Genomic DNA, 25,108 nt, shown 5'->3' with positions numbered 1-25,108 from the left:
AAATGGCGAGGTTGGAAATACATCTGGATTTTACCTATGACATTCAAAGGATTCTCTTATTCTTGAGTCAAAACCTCAATCAGGTTGGTGTAACAAAGTAGTTCTTACTGTAGAGGCACCCTGGTACTGTCCCATCCTTCACGAGGAGGGGTCACAGCCCCCATTTCTTGGGATGTCACCATGGATGGCTCCCCACTCATGCCAGGAAGCTGCCCAGGGAAGAGCAAAGCCGGGGTGCTGCTCAGGGGAGCCAGGCAGCCCTGTGAGCACAGAGCTGCAGCCATCAAAGCCATCCCTGCCTCCCAGAAAAATCCTGTCTCACCCCTTCCCTGTATTGTTGCTTGCCTGGAGGAGATGAGCAAAATAATAAAGTTTGGATACTCTTAAATACTGTACAAGAAAGTCTGAGCATTGGTTTGTGCTCATTCAGGACACGATGGGGAGGATCCTAGATCTCATCACCTCACAGTCAGGAAAATAAACTGAGTTTTTCCTGAAGGCAAGGAGATTTGGGGAGGGGGGGAGGGTTACATATTTACATGAATATATATTTGTTTATATGTGTTTTTGCGTGTATTTGTATAGGTGCAGCTAACTTACGCTTCTGCCAGAATCCTAGACTGGTTTGGGTTAGAGGGGGCCTGGGCTGGGTGGGCTGGGTGTCCCCAGGGAAGCCCTTCCTGAGCCAGCAAGGCACTGAAGGGGTCTGGAGTGGCCAGAGCTCTCAGGGTGGGGTTGGGGTCCCCATCCCAGGTGCTGCCCAGCCTCCCTGCACTGGAGCTGACCCTGCTCCTGGAGCCCCGACCTGCCCACCCACACCAGGGACCTCCCCAGTGCCCACCCAGGGCTCGTGGGGTGGGCTCAGGACTACTGGGAGTCTCTGGCATCACAGAATGAGGGCACTGAGGGGGACGCTTCACCTCGTTTATTCGTGTTTATTTATTTAGGTAGGAAAAGCACCTTATTCCCATTCCTTGTTAGTAGCCCCAGGGCAGCAGCGGCGCCACTCCTCCCCACGTTGTTCCCCACCTCCCAGGCAGAACGCGGTCCTTGTGGCGGGGGGAGAAGATGCCTTTCCACGCGTGGGGGAAGCCGAGGATGTTCAGGCACACCCAGACCCGCTGGTCTCACGCTGTCGATGCCACGCTGGCGCCGCGGGGCTGGCAGGATTTCAGCTCCCCACACGCCCCTGCGGTTTTTTCCCTTCGAAATTCCCCTGCTCGGCGCTCGCTGCCGGGAGGGGAGCGGCGGAGCAGAGCCGGGCCGGCGCGGGGCGAGCGGCGCTCCGCCAGCACCGCCGCTTCAGGGCCACTGAGCGGGACCGGCGGGCACACGGGCGGAGGAGCAGCGGCGGCGGCGCCGTCCCTGCCCCGGGGCTCGGCGCTGCTCCTCCGGCCGGCTCCTCCCGAGCTCCAGGGGAGTCCCGCCCGCCCCTCCCCTGCCGGCCGCGCCGCCCCTACACGATGCCCTCGCTGCGTTTGCTCCGCCACACCACCAGCGCCGTCATCAGCAGCGTCACCAGCACGGGCAGCACGATGAAGGGGCACAGCACGCCGTTCGGGGGGTCGTGCAGCGCCCGGCCCGACGGCGAGCAGTTCCTGAAGTATTGCCTGTGCACGGCCACGAAGAACTCGTCCACCAGCCGGTTGGGCCAGTAGCAGTCGAGCTTCTCGGCGATCAGCGCCGTGCAGTTGGTGAGCTCCCCGTAGGTGCTGCAAAACACAGGGACAGCGGCTGACACCAGCGCCCGGCCACGGCCACGGCACCTTCTCCCCGTACAGCAGGATCCATTATATATACCGTATATAAAATACAAAATAGATACTACATAATTTATAATTACTATAATATCAATATACATCCCATACATATATACATCATATATATCCTATACCCAATATATATATTAAATATAGTATCATTACTACAATACATCCCTCCCTGTACAATAATATTCTAATAATATTCTATTACAGAGGTGTGTACTTGAGATTGTACTACAGATAAGTGTTCTTACATTTTTTAGCTATTCTTTTGAGTTTGCAGCTAGATATGCCTAGCCCTATAAAAATATATAGCAGGTTTTTGGAAATTTACGTAACCTATAAAAATATATGGGGTTTTGAGTTCACAGGTAGAGAGTTAAAAAGGTAAAAGGGTGTTTTAAATTCCCACCAGTTTTGACACTTGGATGGCAACTTTCAAGTCTCACTCACAGCCAAAAGCAGTTTTCATTTATGAATTACGCGGTGGTGGTGGTTTAATTTATGGAAGGAAATGAAAACAGAAATAGTAGTTGCAGGAACACCAAGAAGCAAGTTTGGAGGGTTTTTTTGTTTGTATTGCATTAATTTTTGCAGAATTTCCTGGCCATACTGGTGCTATTAGAACATACAGGGCAGACCCACATTTTAAGCAGACCTTCAGGAAACCCATCCCAACTCGGCCTTCAGAGCACCATCCTCCAGCCTGTGTGAGTTCAGTCCAAGGAGGACAGAAAAAAGTACACTGAACCTACTTTAAATCTCCTTTAATTTGCCCAAAACTGAGGAAGTTGCATAGAAACCAGTTGGGCAGGCCCACCCCTCTAGGACCAGCAAGTCCATTTTTCCATTTTTTAAAAAAATACCTGGAAAAGCAGGAGCAGCCCTGAGCCAGAGCCACTGTCCTTGTGTCAGGTCATCCAGCCATCCTCTGGAATGACAGCTAAATTCCCCCTGCTTTAAAAATGACAGCTAAACCCTCCCTGCTTTAAAACTGGCCATGCATAAAAACAAAGATACAATTTCCCCCACCATCCCAATTAGTCACTGTCTAATCCTAGAGAAGCAAGGCAAAGCAAACCCCCGGCTCTCCAATTAGAAACCTGCCTGGGGGAAGAAATACTTTACAAGCAGCTTCCCAGCCCCTCTGCACAGCCCCAGCACAGCTCCTCAGCTGGGGTTTGGGGTTTTGGGGCAGGCTGTGCTCACACAGCCAGAGATTTAATTAACAGAGCCTGCAGCTGCTAAAAGCAGCTTCTGCTTGGCATCCCGATGTGCAAAATTACCATTTCCCGTTCATTAGCATCCTTAGGAGATCTTGGGAGCTGCAGCATCTTCAGGAGCCAGAGGAAAAGTGTTAGCAGGCGAATAAAAGCTATTTTTAAAGCTGAAGGGCCATAGTGCAGCTGGCTTAGCCCTTCCCTGGCTCCAGCTGCACTTCCGTGGGGATAAATCACTGCTCCCATCACTGCATGGGAAGGCATGCAAGGAACCAAAGCAGCAGTGCCAGCAAATGAGAGATAAACTGTCACTGCCCTTTCCAGCCAAATTCCAGCCAAATTCTAGCCAAACTGTCACTGCCCTTTCCAGCCAAATTCCAGCCAAATTCTATCCAAACTGTCACTGCCCTTTCCAGCCAAATTCCAGCACTCAGCCACCACTGGACATGAGGAGGGACCCGATGAGAGGAGCTGGGCAGCCACAGCCCCACGGGCAGTGTTGGGGGACAGGGAGGTGACCGTGGGGCTCTGACTGGAGGGAGGTCCCTCCACCTTAATGGGGTGTCTTGAGACACCCTAAGTCTCTTGTCCCTTCTATTTCTGCTGTTTTCATTGAAGTCCCCCTGCTCCAAATGCATGCTCAGCAGGAGCAGGGGCATCATGGGCACTCTCAGCCTCTGGCCCCACACGCCCCAAAGACCAGTGGGGAGTGAGTGGGAGGGAAATAAACTGTTTTCAGGAACAGGTCCAAGTGCAGAAGTGACACTGAGGGCTGCTGAGCTCTTGGCCAGGGGAGAGCAAGGCTGGGTGCTGTTGAGGAGCTGATCTCTGCCCTTGGCTTACACAGAGCACATCTGACCATCACACTTCATCCACAAAGAGCTAAAAGCCAAGCTGAGCTCTCAGCTACGCCCAACTGCTCTCATTTCTTCCACTGCACCTCACAGACCCCCAAACGGCCCTGTGAGATTCCATCATCTCCTGTCCATCCCAAATGCACCAGTCACGGGGCACTGGGGCCTTCTCCTGTCACAGCAGGATACCAGCAGGATCCTTTGGCTGGGAAGGGATAACCAGGGTTAACCATGGGATCCAGGCTGCTCACGCTGCCCTGTCAGACAGGATCAGGATCAGGAGAGCAGCAGTGTTGATGCCTGGGCCTGAGTGTGCTCTTCCCTGCCACAGCAGTGAACGTGTGTCCCACTGCCTCTCCAAAAGAGCATCTGCTTCTCTCTCTGCTCATGAGCAGGGCCACGTTCCTGTGACAGCTCCAGGCCAGCCTGCTCCCACTGGGAATTCAGCCTGGGCTGGTGGTGAAATACCTCAGGAGGGGGGGTTGTTTTCCTGCGCAGCTCTGCCGCCCCCCAGCCCAGCCCCAGAGCGCCGTGTTCCCCCCACACCCACCAGGCTGAACAGGGCAAAGCTGAGCCAAGCCCCTCAGGCTGCAAGCATGATCCTGAGGCACAGAGTTAGAACTCTCTGGAGAGAGAATGCTCTGCCCAAGTAGGGATAAACCAGCTTGAACTTTACCCTGTTTGTGAAAGTTCCCATGCATGGATGGAGAAGGGGGGCGTTATGATTTGCCCACACGGGTAACAGCAATCTCTAGTCAATAATTATTTTGCTCATTTTAACAGCTTTGCTTCAATATTGTTTCAATAAACAGGGCAATATATATAACTTTCTATGCTATGTAGGAAATAATTGGATGCAGCCATACCCAGACCCCACCCCAGGAAACAGAGGAAGCTAGGGGGTCCTTTCTTCATCTCCTGACTCAACAGCAGGACCTCCCTAACAAACTTTGTTCCAAGCTTCCATTCTGCCTGTAGCAAGCCTGGAGTCAAGCTTTTGGCTTTCAGACAGGCCCACAGCTTGTTTGCAAAGCCTCCACCTCCCAAACACCATCTCCTCCAGAAAAATACTAAGCAGCCGCTCTAGGATAGCGCTGGGAGGAGAGCAGGTTTTCCCAAACAATCCCACCACTGCCAGGAGACAGACACCTGGCCCTGAAAATCTTGGCTGTGCTTTGGAATATTTTTTCCCTACCCAATGTGAACTGCAGTTACAACTGTTGTCCCTGTCACCATGGAAATGGGTTGGATTTAAAGGATGCTGTGGATGGACTGTGTGGGGATGAAGGGCAGGCAGGATGGGGATGGGCTGGGCCACTGCTGGGAAGGAGTCAAAGAATGATTTAGGGTTTGATGGCATCTGAATGCTTATACTGCTATAAATCCCAAGGAATTCCTCTGGGGTTTTTTACCACTGCAGCGAAGACTGGAGTTGGCTCTGGCATTTATTCCTAGACAGCACTTGGATGTGGATGGTGTTGCACTAGGACTGGGCTTCACAGGATTGACAGCTCTCTCTTTCACCACGAGTATCCCAGTATTTCCTGTCCTCCCTCAATTCCTTGCTTCAGAAGGGAAAAAAGAGAACACCACAAGGCTTCACTTCTGCTTTGCAAATTAAAAGAAAACATTGATTTCCTCCTCTGCAGGGTGAGCCTGGAGCCAGGCTAAAGGGGTATCCAGAAGGGACCTGGCAAGCTGAAGATAAATAAGTAGATAATGAGATAATAAGAGAATGGATCAATCTGCTTTCTGTAAATAATGGAGAAATAACCTGAAGACAGTGTGAGTGTGCTGACAGCTGGGAGAGCAGCTCCATCTCTGGCTGCAGCTGTGAGAGCAGCACCATGATCCCCCTGGTGAGCTCCTTCCTGCAGAACAGGGGAAAGCATTCCATGGAGATTTTCAGGAATGCCACAGCGTGGATATATTTGGGATGAAGATGCCTGGCTGGGCCGGAGTGACACCCGCAGCTGTGGCAACGCTCAGCACCCTGAGCATCCCCCTGTGCACAAACCCTCCTGCAAATCCATTCCCTGGCAGAGCCCTCCAGCCAAACCCAGCAGGACAAATATCCCCAAGTCATCAGCACCCGCTGACGCACTGGGGCTGGGCAGTGGCACCCCAGCCCCCACATCCCTGAAATAGCTGCCTCAAGGGAGACCACAGCTAATCCCCCTGGCTCAGCCAGCACGCCAATGAAGCTGGAATCAAAATAGCCAAGCTGCTCTTTGGGATAATTCATCGGGCACAGCTGAGCTCCTGGCCAAAGCAGCTTGGTCGCCAGCACGGAAGGGAGGAGCCCTCGACACCAAAGATCCCAAGATGCAGCCGGAGTGGGCAACAGCTCACACAAGTTCCCTCAGTCCATGAGAAGAACTTGTATATCAAAATCCACCCATTTTCCCTAAATAAGCAATGCTAAGAAAGCCAGCAGAGCTCAAGGGGTGGAAAAACCTCCCCAGAAAGAGCCCCTGGTTGCATTAGAACAGGAGCAGTGGTGCAGGAGCTCAGCTGATGCCACTGAAGGCGAGATGGGAGCAGCATAAGGAGAAACCCCCTAGGTAAGATTAGACAAAGCAGTTTATATGTTAACTTTTTATCTTACAGGGAGAAAACTTCTTTACTTTCTTTGTTTTATCAGTTTCTTCTTCTGTTAACTCAGTTGTTTAACCTACACACCAACTACTAAATCCACAGAGCAGCATGTACTGCCTATAAATAGGACCAGTGACCCAGGATTACAGACTCTGCTGAGACAATTCATTTATCCAGATGTTCCCATCGTGCCAGCCTCAATTGAGCAGGAAATTATGCAGTTTAGGGGCATTTCCCTGCTAAATGCTGCATCCAGGAAATCAGAGCTCCAAACACGATGCTGCTGCGGGTGGCACAGAGGCAGAAGCTCCCAACATTCCTCCTCCTTTCAGACAGGTTTCAAGCAACAAAATGCCTTGGTCTGGGGGAAGATCTGGAGAAAACAGGCTCTAGGCAGGTGCTTTATTTCCATTTCTTTGTCTCACACCTGGTGGAAGACAAAATCCTTTCCCTAGGGCCGGAGGGGTGACCAGCCAGCTATGCCACCCCCTGCCCACTCCTGCTCGGACATCTCTTTCCCTAAAAAGGGGATGGTGATTCCCACACATCCAGGGAGCAAGGTGTTGAGCCCACCCAAATCCCATATCCTTGCAGCTGATTTACTGCAGTAACTGAACAATTTCTACCCAATTCTTCCACTGTCCTGAGGGCACAAGAGGATCAGAGGAATGTCATCTCTCAAATAACCCTGAGCCATGTGTTTGCACGGAGCAAAGGGACTCAGGCAATCAAATTAAACCCTGCAAGCTTATCAACATTTCCTCCAAGTGCCTCAAGGGTAAGGAGTTCAGCTGAAGCTATTTAGGAGACAAACAGGACATGTGAGATAAAGAACAAGATGTTGAGGGCTGGAACAACATCAGCAGCCCTGGGTGTTTTTGAGCACCAGATGAGACCTCTCAAGACCAGAAACCTCCCACAGTCTTTCAGCTCTTTTCTTCCTCTCCATTCTACCACAGATCAAGGGGAAGGAAAACCCAACAGAGTGTTTACAGTCTCAGAATCATCCAATAATTAAGATTGGAAAAGACCTCCAAGATCCCGGAGCCCAATCTTTGAGCAAAAGATGCACACACAAACGTGTGTAGGTTTTAATTTCACTCAGAAGAAAGGGCCACAAAGCAGGAAACCACAGAAATCTCACAAAACCTCTTAATTTTTGTGCAAAATACTCATGGCATACAGCACCATCTGCTCCCTGTTTCCAGCTGACCCCCATCCCTACTGGTGTCACATGAGCTTGTTTTTGTTCCGCTGCTTCATTTTCCCAGGGAAAGGCCACGGAAAGGCACAACATGGAAATTCAGCAGAAGAGGGAAAGAGGGGGCTTATTCCCTCAAGCCCTCACACCAACACACAGCCACTCCTGACCTGTCTTTCAACTTCTCTCAAAACCCTCTCAGCAGATTTACACTGTGGTGGTACCAAAAGATTCAGCTCTGCTGACTATAAATAGGAAAGAACTAATCCAAAGAAAGCACTGTTTGCAATAAAAATAAAAATAAAACCAGAGGAAATTCCCCCCCAAAAATGCAACAAACCCCTGCAGTGCAGCACATTCCCCACGTGTGTGGGGTGACCCCCCAGTCTCCCTGGTGGAATCTGAGCAGGGATCCCCTTCCACCCTCCTCATCCCACAGAGATGCTCCCAAGCATTCCACCAGGGAAGCAAGGCTGCATCTCTGCTGCTCCCAAGTCGTAAATCACAGCTGACACCCTGACACTGATTACAAACAGGAGGCTTAGCAGGCAGCTGCCATTGCCATACCATTCCAGCCTCTCCCTCTAGTTGCTTGGAAAAATCAACACACAGCTTCTGGAAGCAGGGGCTGAGCCAGCAGCTCTGGTGGGGCAGTTTGGGATTTTCTCACAGCGAGGCTCTGAGGACATCTCGGTGGGTTATGGGGTTTTCATGCTGAGCTAGGGAGTTTTGAACTGTCTGGAGAAGCAGAGTGCTGAGGAAAAATGAAAAACCTCCTGGGAAATATGGCCATCCAGCTGTGAGGCACCAGAAGCCCCCGTGATGGGGATCCCAATCTGCCTCTTCATTAACCCATCAATTTCCAGCACACAGCAGAGCCATGGTCTTCTACTGGAGCTCCACTGCCGTGTGGTGAAGCATGACCACCACCCTGACTTCCAAACCCTGCTCAGGCTGGGGTCCTTGAAAAAATCCTTCAACCCCAGAATGGCTGAGGCTGGAGATGACCCCTGGAGACCCACTTCACCTTGTCCAAACACCCCTGCTCATGCAGCTGGTTGCTCACGACCATGTTCAGCTGGTTTTTTAGTATCTCCGAGGATGGAGATTCCACATCCTTCCTGGGAGATCTGTGCCAGTGTTTGGCCACCCTCACAGTGAAAACACATTTCCTGGTGTCCAGAGGGGACCTCCTATGCCTCAGTTTCTGCCCACGCTTTCCCACCAGGACACTCTCCTGGCTCATGTTCAACCTGGTGCCCACCAGAACCCCCAGATCCCTTTCTGGTTTCTCTCTGGGCAGCCCCAGCACATCCTGGTGCCTGGGGCTGGACTTTGCCCTTCCCCTTGCTGAACTCGAGGAGGTTCCCAGCTTGCTGAGGTCCCCATGGATAGCAGCACAACCCTCTGGTGTTTCACCCAGCCCTCCTGGTTTGGTGCCACCTGAGGTGCTGGGGTTACCCTAGGTCCCATCACCCACAGAGAGATCAAGGAGGGCAGTGGTGACCCCTGAGTGCTGCAACCAGTGCTTGGGCCAACAATCAAAACCCCCAGGCCTGACTGTTCCAGCAGTTCCCAGCCCACCTTCCCCAGCTTCACACACAGGCAGTGCCAAAAACCTCACCAGAGTCTGGGCAAACAACATCCACTGCTCTCCCCTCCAGGCCCTCCACGTGTGACCAGGCTGGAGAAACCCTCGGGGGCCCAGCATGGACAGAGGCAGGGCAGCACCAGCAGCCAAGCACAGTGACATCAGGGTGTTCCCCCCAGTGAAACAAACCCCAGCGCCGACACCCCCGCGCCCCAAAATCCCAGCTGGACGAGAGGGAGGAGCAAAGGGAGCTCACTTACCCCATGGTCTCGCCCCAGTCACACCAGAGGCGCTGGCCGATGCCCTCCATGCTGTCCTGGAAGTCCTTGAGGCAGTAGTGGCGGATCATCCAGCCGTAGTCGGCCTCCTGGCACGCCGTGGCCGCGATGAAGTGCTGGGCTGCAAGACAGGCCAGCCTGTCAGGCTCTGCTGGGCTCACACTCATGTCTCAGGTTTGGCTTTCCTATTTTTCACACTCTGGGCTGCTTTAGTGGGTGGGTCTGGGCTTCCTATTAGGGGATGGTGAGCTCTCTGCACAGAGCAGGGAGACAGAGCAATTCCTTCTCCAGCTGGGCACCAAGGACAAATGATCCGAATCTCAGGCCCAAAAGTACAAACAATAGTGAATTGAAAAGAGCAAAACAAGCAGGATGGGACTTCACAACCTAAAGCTGTAACTGGACAATTAACTCCAATATGCAAATGGAGCAGAACTTATAAAAGTGAGAGACCCCATGACCAGTTGTCCATTTTGTGACCATTTTGGTTCATCTTGGGTGCAGCCCTGGCTGGGCTCTTGTGCTGCCCAAGGTGGATCCATGGAGGAGATCCTTTTAATAAATCCCTGCTTTATTCTGTAACTCTGCCTGGCCTCTGTTCTAGGTCAGCCTCTCAAGGTATCAACAGCCTCACCACAGCCCCTCTCCTCACACAGAGGTTTCTGCCAAAGCACTGACACCAGAGCAACACCAGCTCTCCAAAACCTCCTTCTCACAGCCCTGAGAGCCTGGTGCTGATAAATCAGTTATTCAAGACATGTTGGGTAACTCATAAATTAGTAAGGATGTGGATTTATTCTCTACTGTCTTTGGACTTCAAATGTTCATGTTGTGGGCTTAAAACACAAGTGTTTTCAGGGTGTGGGGGAAGCTGGGGGATAACAGAAGCCTGCTGCTGACCCCTGAAAAATTATCTGCACAGTGCCACACTTGGGAACAAACATCTACCTCTGATGGAGCACAGGGACAGACACAGGGAAATCCATCAAATCCATCCCTGGCTGCACAGTGCTGACTGAATTCCCTCCTGGGAACATGTCCCTGCAACTGCTTTAAAAACAGGGATGAAAATGGTGCTGCTTACAGCCTCATGCACAATCAGTACAGTGTTGCTGGTGAGGGGAAAGGGAAAGGACAGTGATGCTATAAGGACAGTGCTTCCCTACAAAGGGAAGGGAAAAAAATCCTTTGGGGGAATGGTTTAGTGAGCCTGGCTATAAATAATAGCTTTCCCTTGGTGCCAAAGTGCCAGCTAGTGCCTTTGCAGCTCCTGGAGTGCACTGCAGGCAGGCACCACATACCACATCTATTTTTTGCTACGTGCGAATAACTCTCTGCTTTATTTTTATCTGATTTTTTTAACACAACAGAATTGAGCTGCTTATTTAGTGGCCAAGGGACATCACCAAGGGACACCATCCCTCTGCAGCCTCCAAAATCCTTAGAGCACTTTGGTACCAGCATCCTATGGCAATGGGTGGGAAGTCAGGAGCTGGTGGGAATTTGGGTGGGAAGGGCCCCCAGAGCCTTGGCTGATGTTCCTGGATGGGTGCAGGGCTCCCATGCTGCCTCTGACAGCAGCAGCCACTTTGGCCTGACTCCCATAAAACCATGGGAGTTACTGAGCCAAGAGAAGTAAAAGAGCATTAAACCCTCACTGTTGCAATAATAAAATTAAGTTTATCAAAATCTCAAGCTCTGCCTAGCTGATACCAGCCAGGAGCACAGACTCAGCCAGGGATAAGCCCTGCTCCCAGATGGGAGGGCTTGACATCATGAAGCAAAGAACCAAGATAAAAAGCAGAAGCAGAAGAAGTAGAAGAAGCAGAAGAGGAAGCAGAAGCAGCAGAAGAAGAAGCAGAAGAAGAAAGAAGAAGGAAGAAGAAAGAAGAAGGAATGTGCAGTACTGCTACATGAGGCAAACATAAATGATCTATGGACTGCAAATCTCAGTCCAGGCAGGCTCAAGGGTGACGGATGGCCAAGAGCCTTTTCTCCCCTTCCCATCCTTTCCAATCTGGATGAGCCAAGGGAAGGAGTGACACGGCTGAGTGAGCACCAGCATGCAAAGGAGGCTTAGGAGTCACCCCAGGGGTCACCCCTCGGTGACATCCGTGCACTGGACTGTGAGGGACATGTAAATACCACAGCCATCACTTGTCTGGACAAGCAGCTTGCAGAGAAAATGCTGCTGGGGAATGTGTCGGGTGCAGAGCAGAGCACAGCAAAAGGACAAGGGAGAGCAGGGGAGGAGAAGGGATTAAAAAGCAGAAAGATGAGCAGCAAAGGGGATTGAGGAGCACAGGAGGAAACAGAGAAGGAAGGAATGAGTGAGACACACAAAGCACAGAGAGAAAATGAGGAATAGGAAGCCACTTGAGGAAATTCAACAAGAACACCTTTAACCTTGAGTGGAGAAGGTGGAACACTGAACAGACAATGGGGCAGAAGCAACCACAACCTGGCTGCAAGCATGCTAGCTGGTAGCCAGCATGAAAATCAACCCTACTATTAAAAGAAAAAAAAAAAAACTAACCCAAAACCAAGTGAAACCCAAACCCTGGGGAGCTTTAAGCAGGTGCCAACCACAGCAGGTCAGAAGATGCAGCTCTGGAGGTCCTTCAGAGGCAGGTGAGCACCTTGCTGTCCCCCCTGGCAGCTCCTCAGTGCTCCCCAGGAGCTCTGCCTGCCCCACCAGGACCTGCTCCTGAAGATGCCTCTCCCACTGCATCTCCCAGACCTATACAGGAGACAGTGCCAAAAACCTCACCAAAGTCTGGGCAGGCAACATGCACTGCTCTCAAATCCCTTTGGTGGGCTGTGCAAATCCCTCTGCCCCAGGGACTGGGGAAACCAGAGCCATCAGCCAGTGTCCTTTCCCAAGGACACTGGATTTTGGACATGGTGAAAGGCTCTTTTGTTTCACGTCCAGCAGGGTCTGTTTTGTCTGTGCTGTGAGGATGGAGATGGGCACAGGGAAGCAGAAAACCTCTTTTGTTTCCAGCTGACCAGGAGAACTGACTTTAGCTGTAATTGCACAATTTAAGGTCAAAGTGAGAAGTTTCCACATGGTGCCCACCTCACCCCACAGATCCCTGCTGCTTCACAGATTTTCCCCCAACCCCACTTCAGACTTCAGGCTCAGGGTTTGTAACAATAGCGGGGGGAAAAAACAAGGAGGGATTTTTGTATCTCCTGGCTCTCATTCCAGAAGGTTTTCCTTCTGCCCTCAGCCCTGCTGATGGAGATGGTGTAAGTCAGCTGCAGTGAGCTGTAAATAACTCAGCTCCAGAGCAGTCACAGCTCTGCACTCAGCAGCATCCATCTGTGAAGGATGCAAGGAGTTGCTGAAACACTGAGCTCCAAAACTCAACTGGACCAAGGCTGAGCTGCCTCCCCTCTCATGGGCCCTATCACTGCCATTCCCTCAGGAACAATGGCACTGAGAGCTGCAGGGATGCAGTGCTCCTCTGGGAGCATCCCACTGCAGCCATACAGCACCTCCACAGCCCAGCTTGGTCTTTAGGTGCCACAGGGACAGGGGGAATTACAGAACCCTGGAGTGGTTTGGGTCAGAAAGGACCTTCACATTTATCCAGTGCCACCCCTGCCATGGCCAGGGACACATTCCACTGTCCCAGGGTGCTCCAAGTCCCATGCAACCTGGCCTTGGACACTTCAGGGATCCAGAAGCAGCCTCAGCTTCTCTGGGCACCTGTGGAAATAAGCAGATACTCATCCAAAAGCTGAACCCCAAGGACGGCAGGTAATTGCCAAGTGACACTGACAGCAGGGCTGGCACTGGCACGTGTGGCACCAGCAAAGTTCTGAGCTCTGAGAACCAACAGCCCAGTATCTTTCCCTGGGCTTCTCCCAAACTCCCAGGGCCTGCCCACCCTGACAGGGAAGAATTCCTCCCCAATATCCCACTAACCCTGCCCTCTGGCAGTGGGAAGCCATTCCCTCTTCTCCTGTCAGGAGAATTGTTGATGAACAACCCTCCCTGCTGAGAGAATCCCTGATTGCCTGGTGAAAGATGCAATATTAAGGACCCTTCGTTTGCCTCCTCACAGGAAACACCTGGAGAGCAGTGGTGAGGAGGTGATTGGAGGGAGGGCTTTTGCAGGCATCCCAGATCCTCACGATTGCCCTGGGATTGATGTCCTGGAGAGTCCCAGCAAGCATCCACCAGGACTCAGCATACTGAGGGTTAGCTGCAAAAAGCCTGTCACACATTTATTTCAGCAGAAAAACAGTGATGGTCCTGAAGTGTTACAAAAAATTCAGGAAGAGGGAAAACAACTGGACTTTCTTACACTGAACTTCTCAGAGCTGGAGCCTGAACCAAGAGCTCGGGGCCACCCCTCCAAGAAACAGCTTTGGGACACCACCCCTCTGTGAGCCCACACATCTGTCACTGTGATGGTTCACCTGCAAAAATCCTTGAGCCTTCTCTGTCAGAAACATCCTGCACTTCACATCAGTATCCTCCTCCACAAACCCTGGCTCTCAGGCCTTTCCCTCCTCAGTGTTCCAGGAATTCTGGGAATTCTTGAGCTTCTCTTGCTGGGATGTGCAACCAACCCCACAGGGAGGACTGTGGAGCCTGAGAACAGATTTGGGGATTTCACACTGGCACAGGGATGTTCCCATTTCCCAGGCACTTCTCCAAGTACCCCTGATGGTGCTGGGTGAACGATGAAACTGTTTGACAACACCTGCAGAGAATTCACCAGCTGGACTGTTGGGATTTTTGGGGGGAAACTGTTCAGGGCTTCACTGACAGCAGGGCTGGCACTGGCACATGTGGCACCAGCAAAGCTCTGGGCTCTGAGAACAAACAGCCCAGTATCTTCTCCTGGGCTTCTCCCAAATTCTCAGAGCTCCCCTGTGAAATGTTCAGTGCTCCCAACAAGCCCCAAATGGAAACAGGCTGTTTTCCTCTCCTCTTCAAGGTGGTGGTTTTGCCGTTTTATTCAGAACAAGCCTTGTGCTCTGGAGCTGACTGCAGAATAAAACACTCACAGGAGTGTGGGGAGAGGACATGGGGCAGGAGGTAGAAGATGAGCGTGAAAAACAGCACAGTTTGCAGCCACAAAAATGGAAAAACTGGCCCTTTCAGCATCTGCAGAAACCTAAGAAGGGTCTGGTACCCTCTGTTTTAAAAAATTCCTTCCACTGGGGCTGCTTCTGGCAGCCACCAGCTCAGCAGAGGCTTCAGAGCCTGCAAACAACTCTTGGTTTACCAGGAATAAACTAAGCTGGTGCTCAGCTATAACACTTTTGGGACAGAAAATTGCAGGTGTTGGGGCTGGGGACAGCAGGGGGGTGGCCCAGCACTGTGCCCTCCCTGCCAGCCCAGGCAGGGCTATTTCCATCCAGGATTTGCACAGGGAATGGAGTTTTCCAGCCTCTCCTCCCTGCCCAGCTGGCTCAGGACAGGGCTGGGATGCAGCAGCAGCTCCAGGGGTGTGCAGCAGCCTAGGAATGGAGCTGGACGAGGGGGTCTGAGCCCTGAGGGGGATCCTGGGGGAGACAGAGACCTGCACGGGCTCATCCCATTCCCAATCTGCTCATGGAGGCTTCAGGAGCACCCTCAGGTCCCCAAAGCAGGCAGCTCTGCCTCCCCTGCCAGGCTGTGGCACGGTGCCTTGACCTGCAGGACTCTGTCTCCCAGGGCAGCCACTCAGGATGTGAATTAGAAGGGAATTCATGGCATCTGGGGGCTTTTACGTGCTGAAAGGGAATGGGGATTTTCCAACACACTGAGGATTCTGGAGGCAGAGCAGATGCTGGGAGTAGGGGAGACCTGCCCATCTCCAAGCACTGGGAAGGCTGATCCCAGGATTTCTTGGACAAGCTGCCAAGGCTCACTTGGGAAAGCCCCAGAGGAGGATCCCCCCTCCCTGCCTGCCCTCTGCTCCGGGGGGCTGCAGATGGAGCAGCAGAAGGAAAGCACAGAGCTCCTGCTTGAACAGGGCACGGACACAGGGAGCTCCCCTGGGAGCTCTGCAGATGGAAAGCTCATCCCAAATTCTGCCTGTCCAACAGCTTCACTGCCACAAAGCCACAAAAGGACTCAAGGAAAGCGGGATGGGAGAGAAGCCACTCAAGCTGAGAGGGGAACCAAGTCTTATGGCAGGGGAAAAACTTGAAATGGAAAGAGGCAGAGCTAGGCTACAGCCCATGGTGGAAGTACATCCTCAGAGACAATGGACACCGGATCCAGAGGCAGCAGAGAAAGTCACTCCCTGCTCAGCCAAGCTGGGGACAGGCCCCTCTTAGGGACCTGCTTTGTGGAAAACCTCCAAAGGGGCCAAAGGTTTCCCCCTCTTAGGGAATGCAGGACAAGATGTGCTGGGCCTGGAGAACCCTCTGGGGCCCACCCCACAAGTTTTTCACGTTTAGGGGAAGCGCACCCACAAACTAAAGGCCTTTAATCTGATTTATGAACTCAGTGTAGCAAAGGGGGACTTCATCCCTTCTCCTGGAACGGTTATTCCCTTCATTTTATGACACTAAGCAAAATACAGAGAAAGCTGCTTTTTTTCCCAGCCAGCATTAATGAGGTATTTTGCATACAGCTGAACATCATCATGAAACCCAAAAGGATCTCCCAGGTTTTAAATTTGGCACAAATCCTGTTGTGCCTGCAAAGGAAGGAACCGATTTATCCCTCAAACTGGTACTTGGATGATTTGTAGGCATTTACTTTTTGCTGGATTTGGGATACTTGAGTTTTTGTTGCCATTCTATAGCTACTCCAAGCATTATAAGAGGGCACAAAATAAACTGCCTAAAAATAACTGCCAGGGAATTATTAGTTGGAAGTAGAGGTAGGAGCCAGCTGCCTGAAAGCAAAGCCTGTCTGGGGCTTTTGGGGGCTCAGAGATACCACTGCACTGTGTCACCCCTCTTTCAAGTCCAGTATTTCATGAAGCACCTACAAGATCCAATTCATCCCCAAAGGAAATATAATTTTAATTCCAATCCATGCAAGACTCCATGTAACAGCTCCTGTAAGATGCAGAATATGGGACTGAAATGAAAATGCAAAATCAGGATTTGCACTGTGTAGCCCAGTGCAGGGCAGTCCTGCTTAGCTGGGTCACGTTGACTTTTTGCCATACAGCATTGCTGTTAAAATATTAACCATTAAATACACTGAAATAGGCTGCTCCAAGGAACTGGATGAGGGTCTATCCCTCCTTGCCTCAGTTTCCCACTTGCCTTAGCACAAGTTATGTCTTAGCCTTGTTATCCATCAGAGGCTGCCAAGCATATTTCCAGGAATTTTTCTTACATGTCCCTAGACTTGTTTCTGCAGAGGACAGAATGACAATTTTATTTGCCCACCAAAAGTCACTCACCAGGTAAAATAAAATCAAAAGCAGCCGAGAAGGGAGGAAGGAGAAAGGAAATCACAAGCCAGGCATGCTAAAACCCAACCACTGGCTGACTGCGCAACAGGGGAGGGAAAAATGTGCCATGAGCTGCTAGTTATAAAGATAATTATATCCTTGATGAACAGCGGGGTCTTCTGGAAAATAGTTCTTCTTGATTGAATTAATGGAGGCAAACCACAGGCTTCAGACAGGCAATGGCAATGTCTGTACAGCACTGACTTTGCCCACCCTGAGCTCAAATCATCTCTGGCCGTGGCCACCATCAAACCCCTGCTCACAAGAGCAGGGTGGAAGCAAGGAGAGATCCCCACTGGATTCTGTGCACCCAAACCCAGGGGCTGAGGGGAACCAGCCACATCCCTCCTGCCTTCCCAGGGAGAATTGTGGTGTCCTACAATGCCATCCCAGCACCTTAACCCAACGTTAGAGCCGGGTTCAGAGTTATTTTTAAATCATCAACAAAGCACTGGATGCCAGAGATATCGCTTCGGTCACAAAGCCAGGGAGAAAGGAGCAGCCACCACACTCCAGACCTCAGGAATGTGCTAAAGGCAAATGTACTCTCCTTCCACCCCCAGGATTATTTTTTCCTTCAGCTATTTCAGTTGATTGAGGCTAAAATAAGAACAGGGAAAAGTAACACCAAGGTTAAAAGTGCTTGGCATTGGTTTGGAGACAACACACTGTGATCCTGCTGGTTCAGGTTTCAACGTGTGTTAAACACAGATTTTCTGCTACGTGGGACTAGCAAACATTTTATTGAATTACCTTCAAGATAAAAAAATCACTGTCTGGGCAATCTAACAGATCTCCCATGAAGAAGCACATATTGAGTAAATACAAAAATCTGTTAGGGAGAAAACCAAAATAACCTCACTGTCACCTTGGTGCACCCATCACAGGCTGCACACGACAGCAGCTTCATGAAATACTTTCAGCACAGAGTTTCCAGACTGAAATCTGCAGCTGAGCCACATGAACAGCCTGGGAATCACCAGAATCATTTGTTTTCCTTTTCAACAGAGACTTCTCGATGTGGTTTTCCTCCCTTTCAGCTGAAGAGCACACAGAGATTTTGCACCTCTCTGCAACTCCCCCCCCACACAGCGCTGCTGCTTTCCCAGCAAACAGCACCTAAAGGATACAAGGATGCCCAGGGGGGTCACCCTTGGCTGAAACTGGGGGGTTTTCACACAGACTGCTGCCTGCCTCCCCACTGGAGTGCTTCTCTGAGGTGTCAGGATGTGTTTTCAGATCCCCAAAAGCTCATGCTGTAGAAGCACAGAGACAAGGGACTGAAACCATGAAGCAGCTTCATTAGAGGATTTGATGATTAAAAGCACCCAGCTCTGCAGGCAGTGTAATGGCAGATAGGGATGAAGATTCCCTGGTAATCACCCATCCATAGAGGAACTGACCTGGCAAACCCCAGCCGTGGCTGTATTTTAGAGCAGCAAAAGGCATTTAGCTATCTGAGTGAGCTAAAATGCTGCATTTCCCCTCTAATGGGTTTTTAATGCTCCTCTTGCTCCAACCCAGTGGTGCTTTAGGTCCTGGCTTGGTGCAGGCACCGTGCTGGGAAGGGCTCTGACCACAGCCACGGACTTGGGGCACAAATCTGCCCTGAACTTCCCCCCAAAAAATGACAGAGCCAGACTCTGCATCCAGTCAGGGAGGCAGAACAAAGCTGCCAGAGCAGAGCAGCAACTCCAGACTCCCACCCACGGCTTTCCAAGACATCCCTCAACTCTGCCACAACCCCAACGTTGATTTCTAGCCCTGTGGAAAGGTAAAAGATGCCAAGCCCATCTTTACCCATTATGAGGTCTCATTTCATTCCATCCAGGCCATGGCATTTGTATTTGCATTACTGCAGGAGGCTGCTGTGCCAGTGCTTCACTTAAACTCAGCATCGTTTCAGAGCTAATAAATGCAACCCTATTCCTCAAAGCCAAGAGGCTTCCTGACAACATCACACAGCCTCCAGCCAGCCCACCAAACCCACCTGCCACTGGTTCCTGCAGCAAAACAACTGGCACCTATGGGAGCAGTACAAGGAATTACAGGGTGGAGGCAATTTTGTTGTTCCTATTCACGTGCTTCTCTTTTGATGCATAGGAAGTTTTGAGTCCTCTCCATGCCAGAGATGCTCTCAAAGGAGGAGGAATGTTTTACTTTATTGTCAGGGATTTCTAACGAGGCATTCTGTAAATATTGGGGATTTTCTCAGAGAGGCAGCAGCCTTAAGTTCGAGTTTAAAGGGAGCTTTAGCTTTTGATTAAGGAGGCACTCAAACTGCAATCAGTGGCAGGCATTACCGAGTGTGCTTTGGCCTGAGAGAAGACACAAAGCACTTTAATTCCTGTTTTCCAGGAAAGGTCATACACACTGCCTAGAAGTTTTGTTTTTAAGAAAGCATCGTTTTCTATAGACTATGCAAACACAGTGCTGTACAGCACAGAGAAAAGATGCAGGGAATCAAGAAGGTATTAATGTTTTACCAACCTTATTTGCAACTGCCTCTTACCTCTCACAGTAATAGTTATCTACACCCAGAAAAAATCCAAGCAGCCCAGCACAGAGCTGTGTGTGGTGCCAATCATCACTGCCCCAGTAACAGCAAGAGCCTGCCTCATCCCCTCCTCCCTGAGCAGCCTCTGCAGGAAGCTGCAGTCAAAACCCAGAAAAAGCCCCAGTGGAAGTGGTTACCTCGGGGTACAGCTGGATCCCTGGCCTGCTGAATGAGACTTTTAGGATGACTGATTCCCTGGCTGCCATTGCTTTTTAAAGACTGCAGCCAGTGGTGAAATTTCTTAAAGCTCAAGCTTTAAAAGAAAGGTTTTTCTCTCAGACCCTTCTCTTTTTTTTAAAAAAAATCTCATTTTAAAATACCTGCATTGGTGCAAATCACCTTGATTTCTGAGCACTCAGTTGCCACTTGCAATTTCAGGGCAGCCCTGACTGTGTGCAGGGCCGTAAAAGCAGAAAGGTGTAAAAAGAGTAAGTGGGTCTTTTTGTTAAATGTGCTCAAAATACAAAATCCCAGGAGGAGAATGTAGTGAAAAACATCTACAGCACCAAGATGAGCTGTCACTGGGCACCTGGTTCACACAAGAGGCAGCATCTTCCTGCTCCTGAGCCCACTGGAGATGGAAAGGAGCAGCCTGGAGTACTTTTAAAAGTTACAGCTCCCCAGCAAAGAGAAGGGAGAGTCAGGAAAAGGAGACGGGGCAGGGAAAAAAGAGCAGAGAGAAATCCTAGCTAGCAGGAGATAGCGCTCTCTGCACAGGGCTGTGCAGCTTTTCCCTGCAACCCCGCAGGAAAATGTGCCTCGTCCAAGGGCACGGGCTGCTCCTGCCCTGCACAGCTGAGGAGTAGTAAATAGTTAATTACAGTAGTAAATAGTTAATTACATGGTACAGATCAGCACATCATGTGTAGCACGGCTCACTGCGTTACTCCCCAGGGTTTGGGGGGAAAAAACCAGCACAGGGGAAGGAAGGGAAAGAAGGAAAAATTTGTGCTGCCTCAGGAGCACCTTTTGTGGAAGATCAGCTTAAGATGAGGGGGTGCGGTTTCCCTTTGGAGCACCTTAAATAAACACACTTTTACACAGCACCAACACCATCACCACCCCTCCGAGCTTTTGTTGAGGGCACACAGGTGACAAGCACGGCACAAGTCTTTACCTGTTGCACTGAAATGCTAGGAGCAGCGAAGAAACCGAGGCATCCCATGGAAACAAGCACACAACTCCAGCGTTTCCAAGCCCTCCACCCGTAAACCCCAGAACATCCGACCTCAGCTCTTTGAAGAGGCACTTCTGGCTACCTCCTCTTCCCTGCGGCTCAGGAATGGGAAGACAGACTACAAAAGGCAGTAATTAAACATTTCCAACAAAAGGCACGGACCAGAGACAGAACCCGCCTCGGTCCAGCTCGCCTAGCAAGCAGAGAATCCCCCTACAAAGCAGGCTGCGTCCCACAGCATCACCACCTCACTGCTCCCGAGGCCAAGCGCCCTGGAATAATTTCTCCTTTTCCTTTCCCTACTGCTGTGTCGCCAGCGAAGCCAGGCTGGAGCCTGGCCGGGCTTCAGGGAGAGCGGTGGGAGCGCGGAGGAGGCGGCCGGGGATGCACGCCCGCGCCCGGCGCAGAGGGAGTCCCGGGGAGCCTGGCGCGGCGGCCCCGGGGAAGTTGTGCCGCGGCGGCCGCACTTACCCAGCACGAAGCAGAGGAAGCGCCGCGGGAGCAGGGCCATGGCCCCACGGCAGCCGCGGCTCCGCTGCCGGGGCCGGGCGGGCTCCGCGCCCGCGGCGCTGCCGGAGGGAGGGCGGGCCCGGGGCGGCCGCGGCCCCGCCCGGCTCCGCTCCGCTCTCCCGGCGGCAGCGCGGGCCGCAGGAGCGGGAGCGCTCCCGCGGGGACAGCGGGACGGAGATGGAGCCCGGGCTCTCCTTATCGCCCTCTCCCCCTCGCAGCCCACGGGCGAACAGTTCCGAAGGAAAGCACGGAGCAGCCCGCCTTCCTCAACCCCGGTTCCACCTCCAGCGAGGGGATTTCTCCCTAGCTAAAACATCCTGCCTTCTCCCCCTTTCTAGGGCTGAACATACACATGGAAGGCGATTTTAAGGAGGAATGTTTTGTGGTTTCCGCTTTAATGTTTATTGGAGTGTAGCACCGCTCCCGAGCTCCTACAGCTCCACCTGCAGCTCGCTGCGGAGCTGTGCCCCAGCAGCAGAGCCTCAGGTGCTCCGGATCGGGATACGCCCGTGCAGCAGGGCAGGACTCTGCTGCAGCGGGGTCACTGCCCCACAGCTCGCTTCTCTCACGCCTGAGGTCAGCTCTCCCTCTCGAAGGTCAATAAAAAAGGAACAGCAGAGTTTGCTAACTCGAGTCTTTCACATCGTGCACACTTTGCTTTCCCAAGAGGAACAAGACAGCCAGTTCCTCCTGAACTATTAGCACCCGCCTAATCACAGAGCCCGGCTTGGGGAACAACAGCTGCTGGTAATGAGGTGAAGAGCAAAGCCTGGGACTGCTTCCATCTTGTCAGAGCCCGAGACACCAAAGCCGCGGCCTCACCTGCAGCACTGGGACCAAGGGCACAGCACAGAGCCATGGCTCTGCCACGGGGACAGGCAGCAGAAGAGGTCTGCAAACAGCACAGCATTGACCCAACTCTTTTGAAGAACAAATTTTAACCTTTATTGACAGTAAACAAGGCTGTTATTTCCAGCAGCAATTGCAACAAAGTACAAACAAGAGACTGGGTTAGGTGATCTCTGAGCAGAATCACCTTTTCTTAAATGTATTATATACTTGTTTCTTACTGTGGAAAATGGGGATTCTTATTTCCCCATTATTTAGTAATGCCTTGGCCATTTCACACCTCCCTCATGTTAAAAATAAAAATTATTATAAGTCATCATCTCCCACACAAAACAACAGGGAAAAAATACTGTAATATGAACAATTTGGACTGCAGAGCCCACGCACCACTGGAAAACCAAATAATCACTCCATAAGGAAAGCACAACACATTTTGAGGCTGTTAAAACTGACTGAAAATGCTTCCAAGCATAAGATTTTAATGTTTTGGGGATGAGTTTCTGTCCCTATCTACAGTCCTGTGAAAGTCAGCCAGGAGATTAATCCGAAGACTTTTGCAGGAAATGTGGCAGTGGCGCTGCTAGGAGGTCCCTAAAGCAAGCAGAGCACCAAGCTGAGCAGGAGACTAAAGCAAGGATGGACACACATCCCTGGAACTCTGGGCTGTAATTTCAGCACCTTCAGCTTGCTGCAGCGCCACACGACCAAAAGCATCGGTGAGAGAAAATAACAAGACACAGTCTGATTCTGTCAGGTTTCCAGCCCAGAGCTGGCCCAGGCAGCAGACAGAAACCATCAGTGTTTGGATCCAGAGGGAGCCAGGGCTGGGATTTCGGGTGAGAGGCTACACAAGGCCTGGCCCTTAGGTGTCAGCTGTGCACTGAACGCAGACAGTGCCCTCCACACAGCTCAGCAGTGAGGCAGTCCAGCTGTTGGAATCCAAAATACAGGGGATTCTCAGGACTTTGGGCCTGTAAGCCAAAGCTCAGAATTAAACACAGGCTTTGATCTGACTTGGAAAAGTCTTCCAAACTTAGGTGCTAGAAGCGAGAATGTGGATTTATAGTTTAAAGAAGAGACACATTAAGAACAGAAAAGTTTACACTTTTGAAGTTTAAGATAGAGAAAAAATGTAAACAGTTACAAAGATAAACAAGGAGTTCAGAATGCAGTACTGTAGGTTTGTGTGTCATAACATGACTGACTAAGAAAGCTTACACTGTAGCATGAGTTCATAAGAGGAAATATTTAAAAATTGGGTCAAAAAACTTAAATATCCTTGTTGGCAGTGTTTTATTGGCCAATAAAGCTTTAAAAGGTCTTATAACTAAAGGTCTTGTGACCTTCTGAACTATGCACTAGTGAGTCAAACTCATCCTTTCTATCTATATAGAAGAAAAATAACCACATAACCTAAAAACTCAGAGGTCCTGTCTCTACCTTGTTCAAAATGCCTTCAAAAATCCCCATATTCAGTAATAAACCACCAGTACACCAAGATTTATAGAATGCAACCTGTTTTACAGCTCCCAGTCTTTATAAACCGCTGCTCCAGTGGATTCACCCCGGTACCTCCTGCAGGGCCAGAGGCTGCAATAATCTAGTCAGGCTGTAGGGTGGGTTTACTTCCTTTAGCCTGGAATATTCACCTCTTTCAGTGCTTCTGCTGCTGAGAACTCAGAATGTCAGAGGCCTTCTCCTCAATAGAACTGATGGCCATGCCACTCAGGACACCCTTGTTGATTCTCCTCACCTCCTGCACTGCGCCTGCAATTTCCTCTCTGTGGGAATGAAGGAAATAACCGTGAACATCATGTTTTGTGCCACACATTTAGTGATTGGTTAGCATGCGTATTGACTACATTACAAATTAGGGCGAAAAAGAAATCCAAATATCTCACCTGCTAAACCCTGGATGCCTTTTTTGGAGTCTCTTTATTAACTTGGTAAAGCTGCTCAAGTTCAGTGCGTAAGGAGAAACAAAGATACCAGATGGGTCCACAGAGGAACAAATGGATGTTTTCTGCAGGGAATTTTCCCCAGGATCCTAGAAGTGCATCAAAATAAGGGAAAAAAATGCATGGCTTAAGGGTTGTACGGGTAATAAAACACCTCTTTCCTACAAATAAATATAAAATCCTAGATCCACAGAATGGTTTGGGTTGCAAGGCACCTTAAAGCTCATCTTATTCCTGCTACTTTAAAGTAGATCCAATTACCATTTCCCAAAGGACCAGCATGTTTAAAGGGAAATCCCCAAAGACAGCAAATCTGTGGGGTTTATGTGAGCAACACCAGCAATTACTGAATTGCCCTTTACTCTCCAAGGACTAAGCTGAGCCAATACAAAACACTGTATGTATAGATTTCTTAGATTTATGCTGGAAAATCCAAGAGTTTCCTTCCCATCCATTACCCCAAAATCTTTCCTGTATAAAGCCACAGGACGCTTACATTAAAAAAACTGGTGTTGCAAGATGAAAAATGTAGTGCAAACGTGGAAATTCCAAACTGTCCTAGGATTCAGAAAAACCAGCTGGGGTGTCACAGTCTGATGCAGGGGCAAAAGAATGGTGCTTTCACTCTTCTGCCACATGACAGAAACTTATTACCAATATGTTACATATTTTCCTATCCTTACATAATTTTCTATCTATTAAATGTTACGTGACAGGAAGATTTAAAGCTTAGTCTGCCACACAAAGTAGTGTGAGCAATAATTACTTCCCTTCTGATTATCTCCAAGCAAACAATGTGCCAGCTGTTGAGTAGGTGATTTCAAATCAAGGCTCTTGGTAGTAAATGCAGAGTATGAAAGAAGCCTTAAAGAGGCAAGAAATTCCTCCTACAAATTAAGAACAGACCTACCTCAGGCACTGAGGTTTTTGGACCACCAACAGGAACAGAAGATTGTTCATTCCCACTCCCCACTGTCTTCACTTCTAGTAATAAATGTAAGAAAGTAAAGAGTGACTGTTCTTGAGCTGACATCTTCTCCATAGACTTTGGACAGCCTAGAGAGAAAACTTTAGAACAAACTAAGGGAGAGAAGAGAATCTCCTAAGAGAAAATGAGTGTCCTGAGAAGCA

The 25,108-nt window shown here is 50.4% G+C and overlaps 1 protein-coding gene across 1 annotated transcript; it reads right to left on the bottom strand.

Moving 5' to 3' along the window:
• Nucleotides 1-919: 919 nt before the first annotated feature.
• Nucleotides 920-21,212, bottom strand: RAMP1 (receptor activity modifying protein 1). Its single transcript, XM_021536106.2, has 3 exons — nt 21,132-21,212; nt 9,488-9,626; nt 920-1,712 (listed from the first exon to the last, which is right to left on the bottom strand). Exons 1-3 carry the CDS (start codon nt 21,169-21,171, stop codon nt 1,457-1,459), a joined length of 435 nt encoding a protein of 144 aa, XP_021391781.1. The 5' UTR covers nt 21,172-21,212; the 3' UTR covers nt 920-1,456.
• Nucleotides 21,213-25,108: the final 3,896 nt, after the last annotated feature.

Source organism: Lonchura striata, chromosome 8 (assembly GCF_046129695.1).
Source record: "Lonchura striata isolate bLonStr1 chromosome 8, bLonStr1.mat, whole genome shotgun sequence".
Classification (NCBI taxonomy): Eukaryota; Metazoa; Chordata; class Aves; order Passeriformes; family Estrildidae; genus Lonchura; species Lonchura striata.
This window is presented reverse-complemented; position numbering and strand designations above follow the sequence as displayed.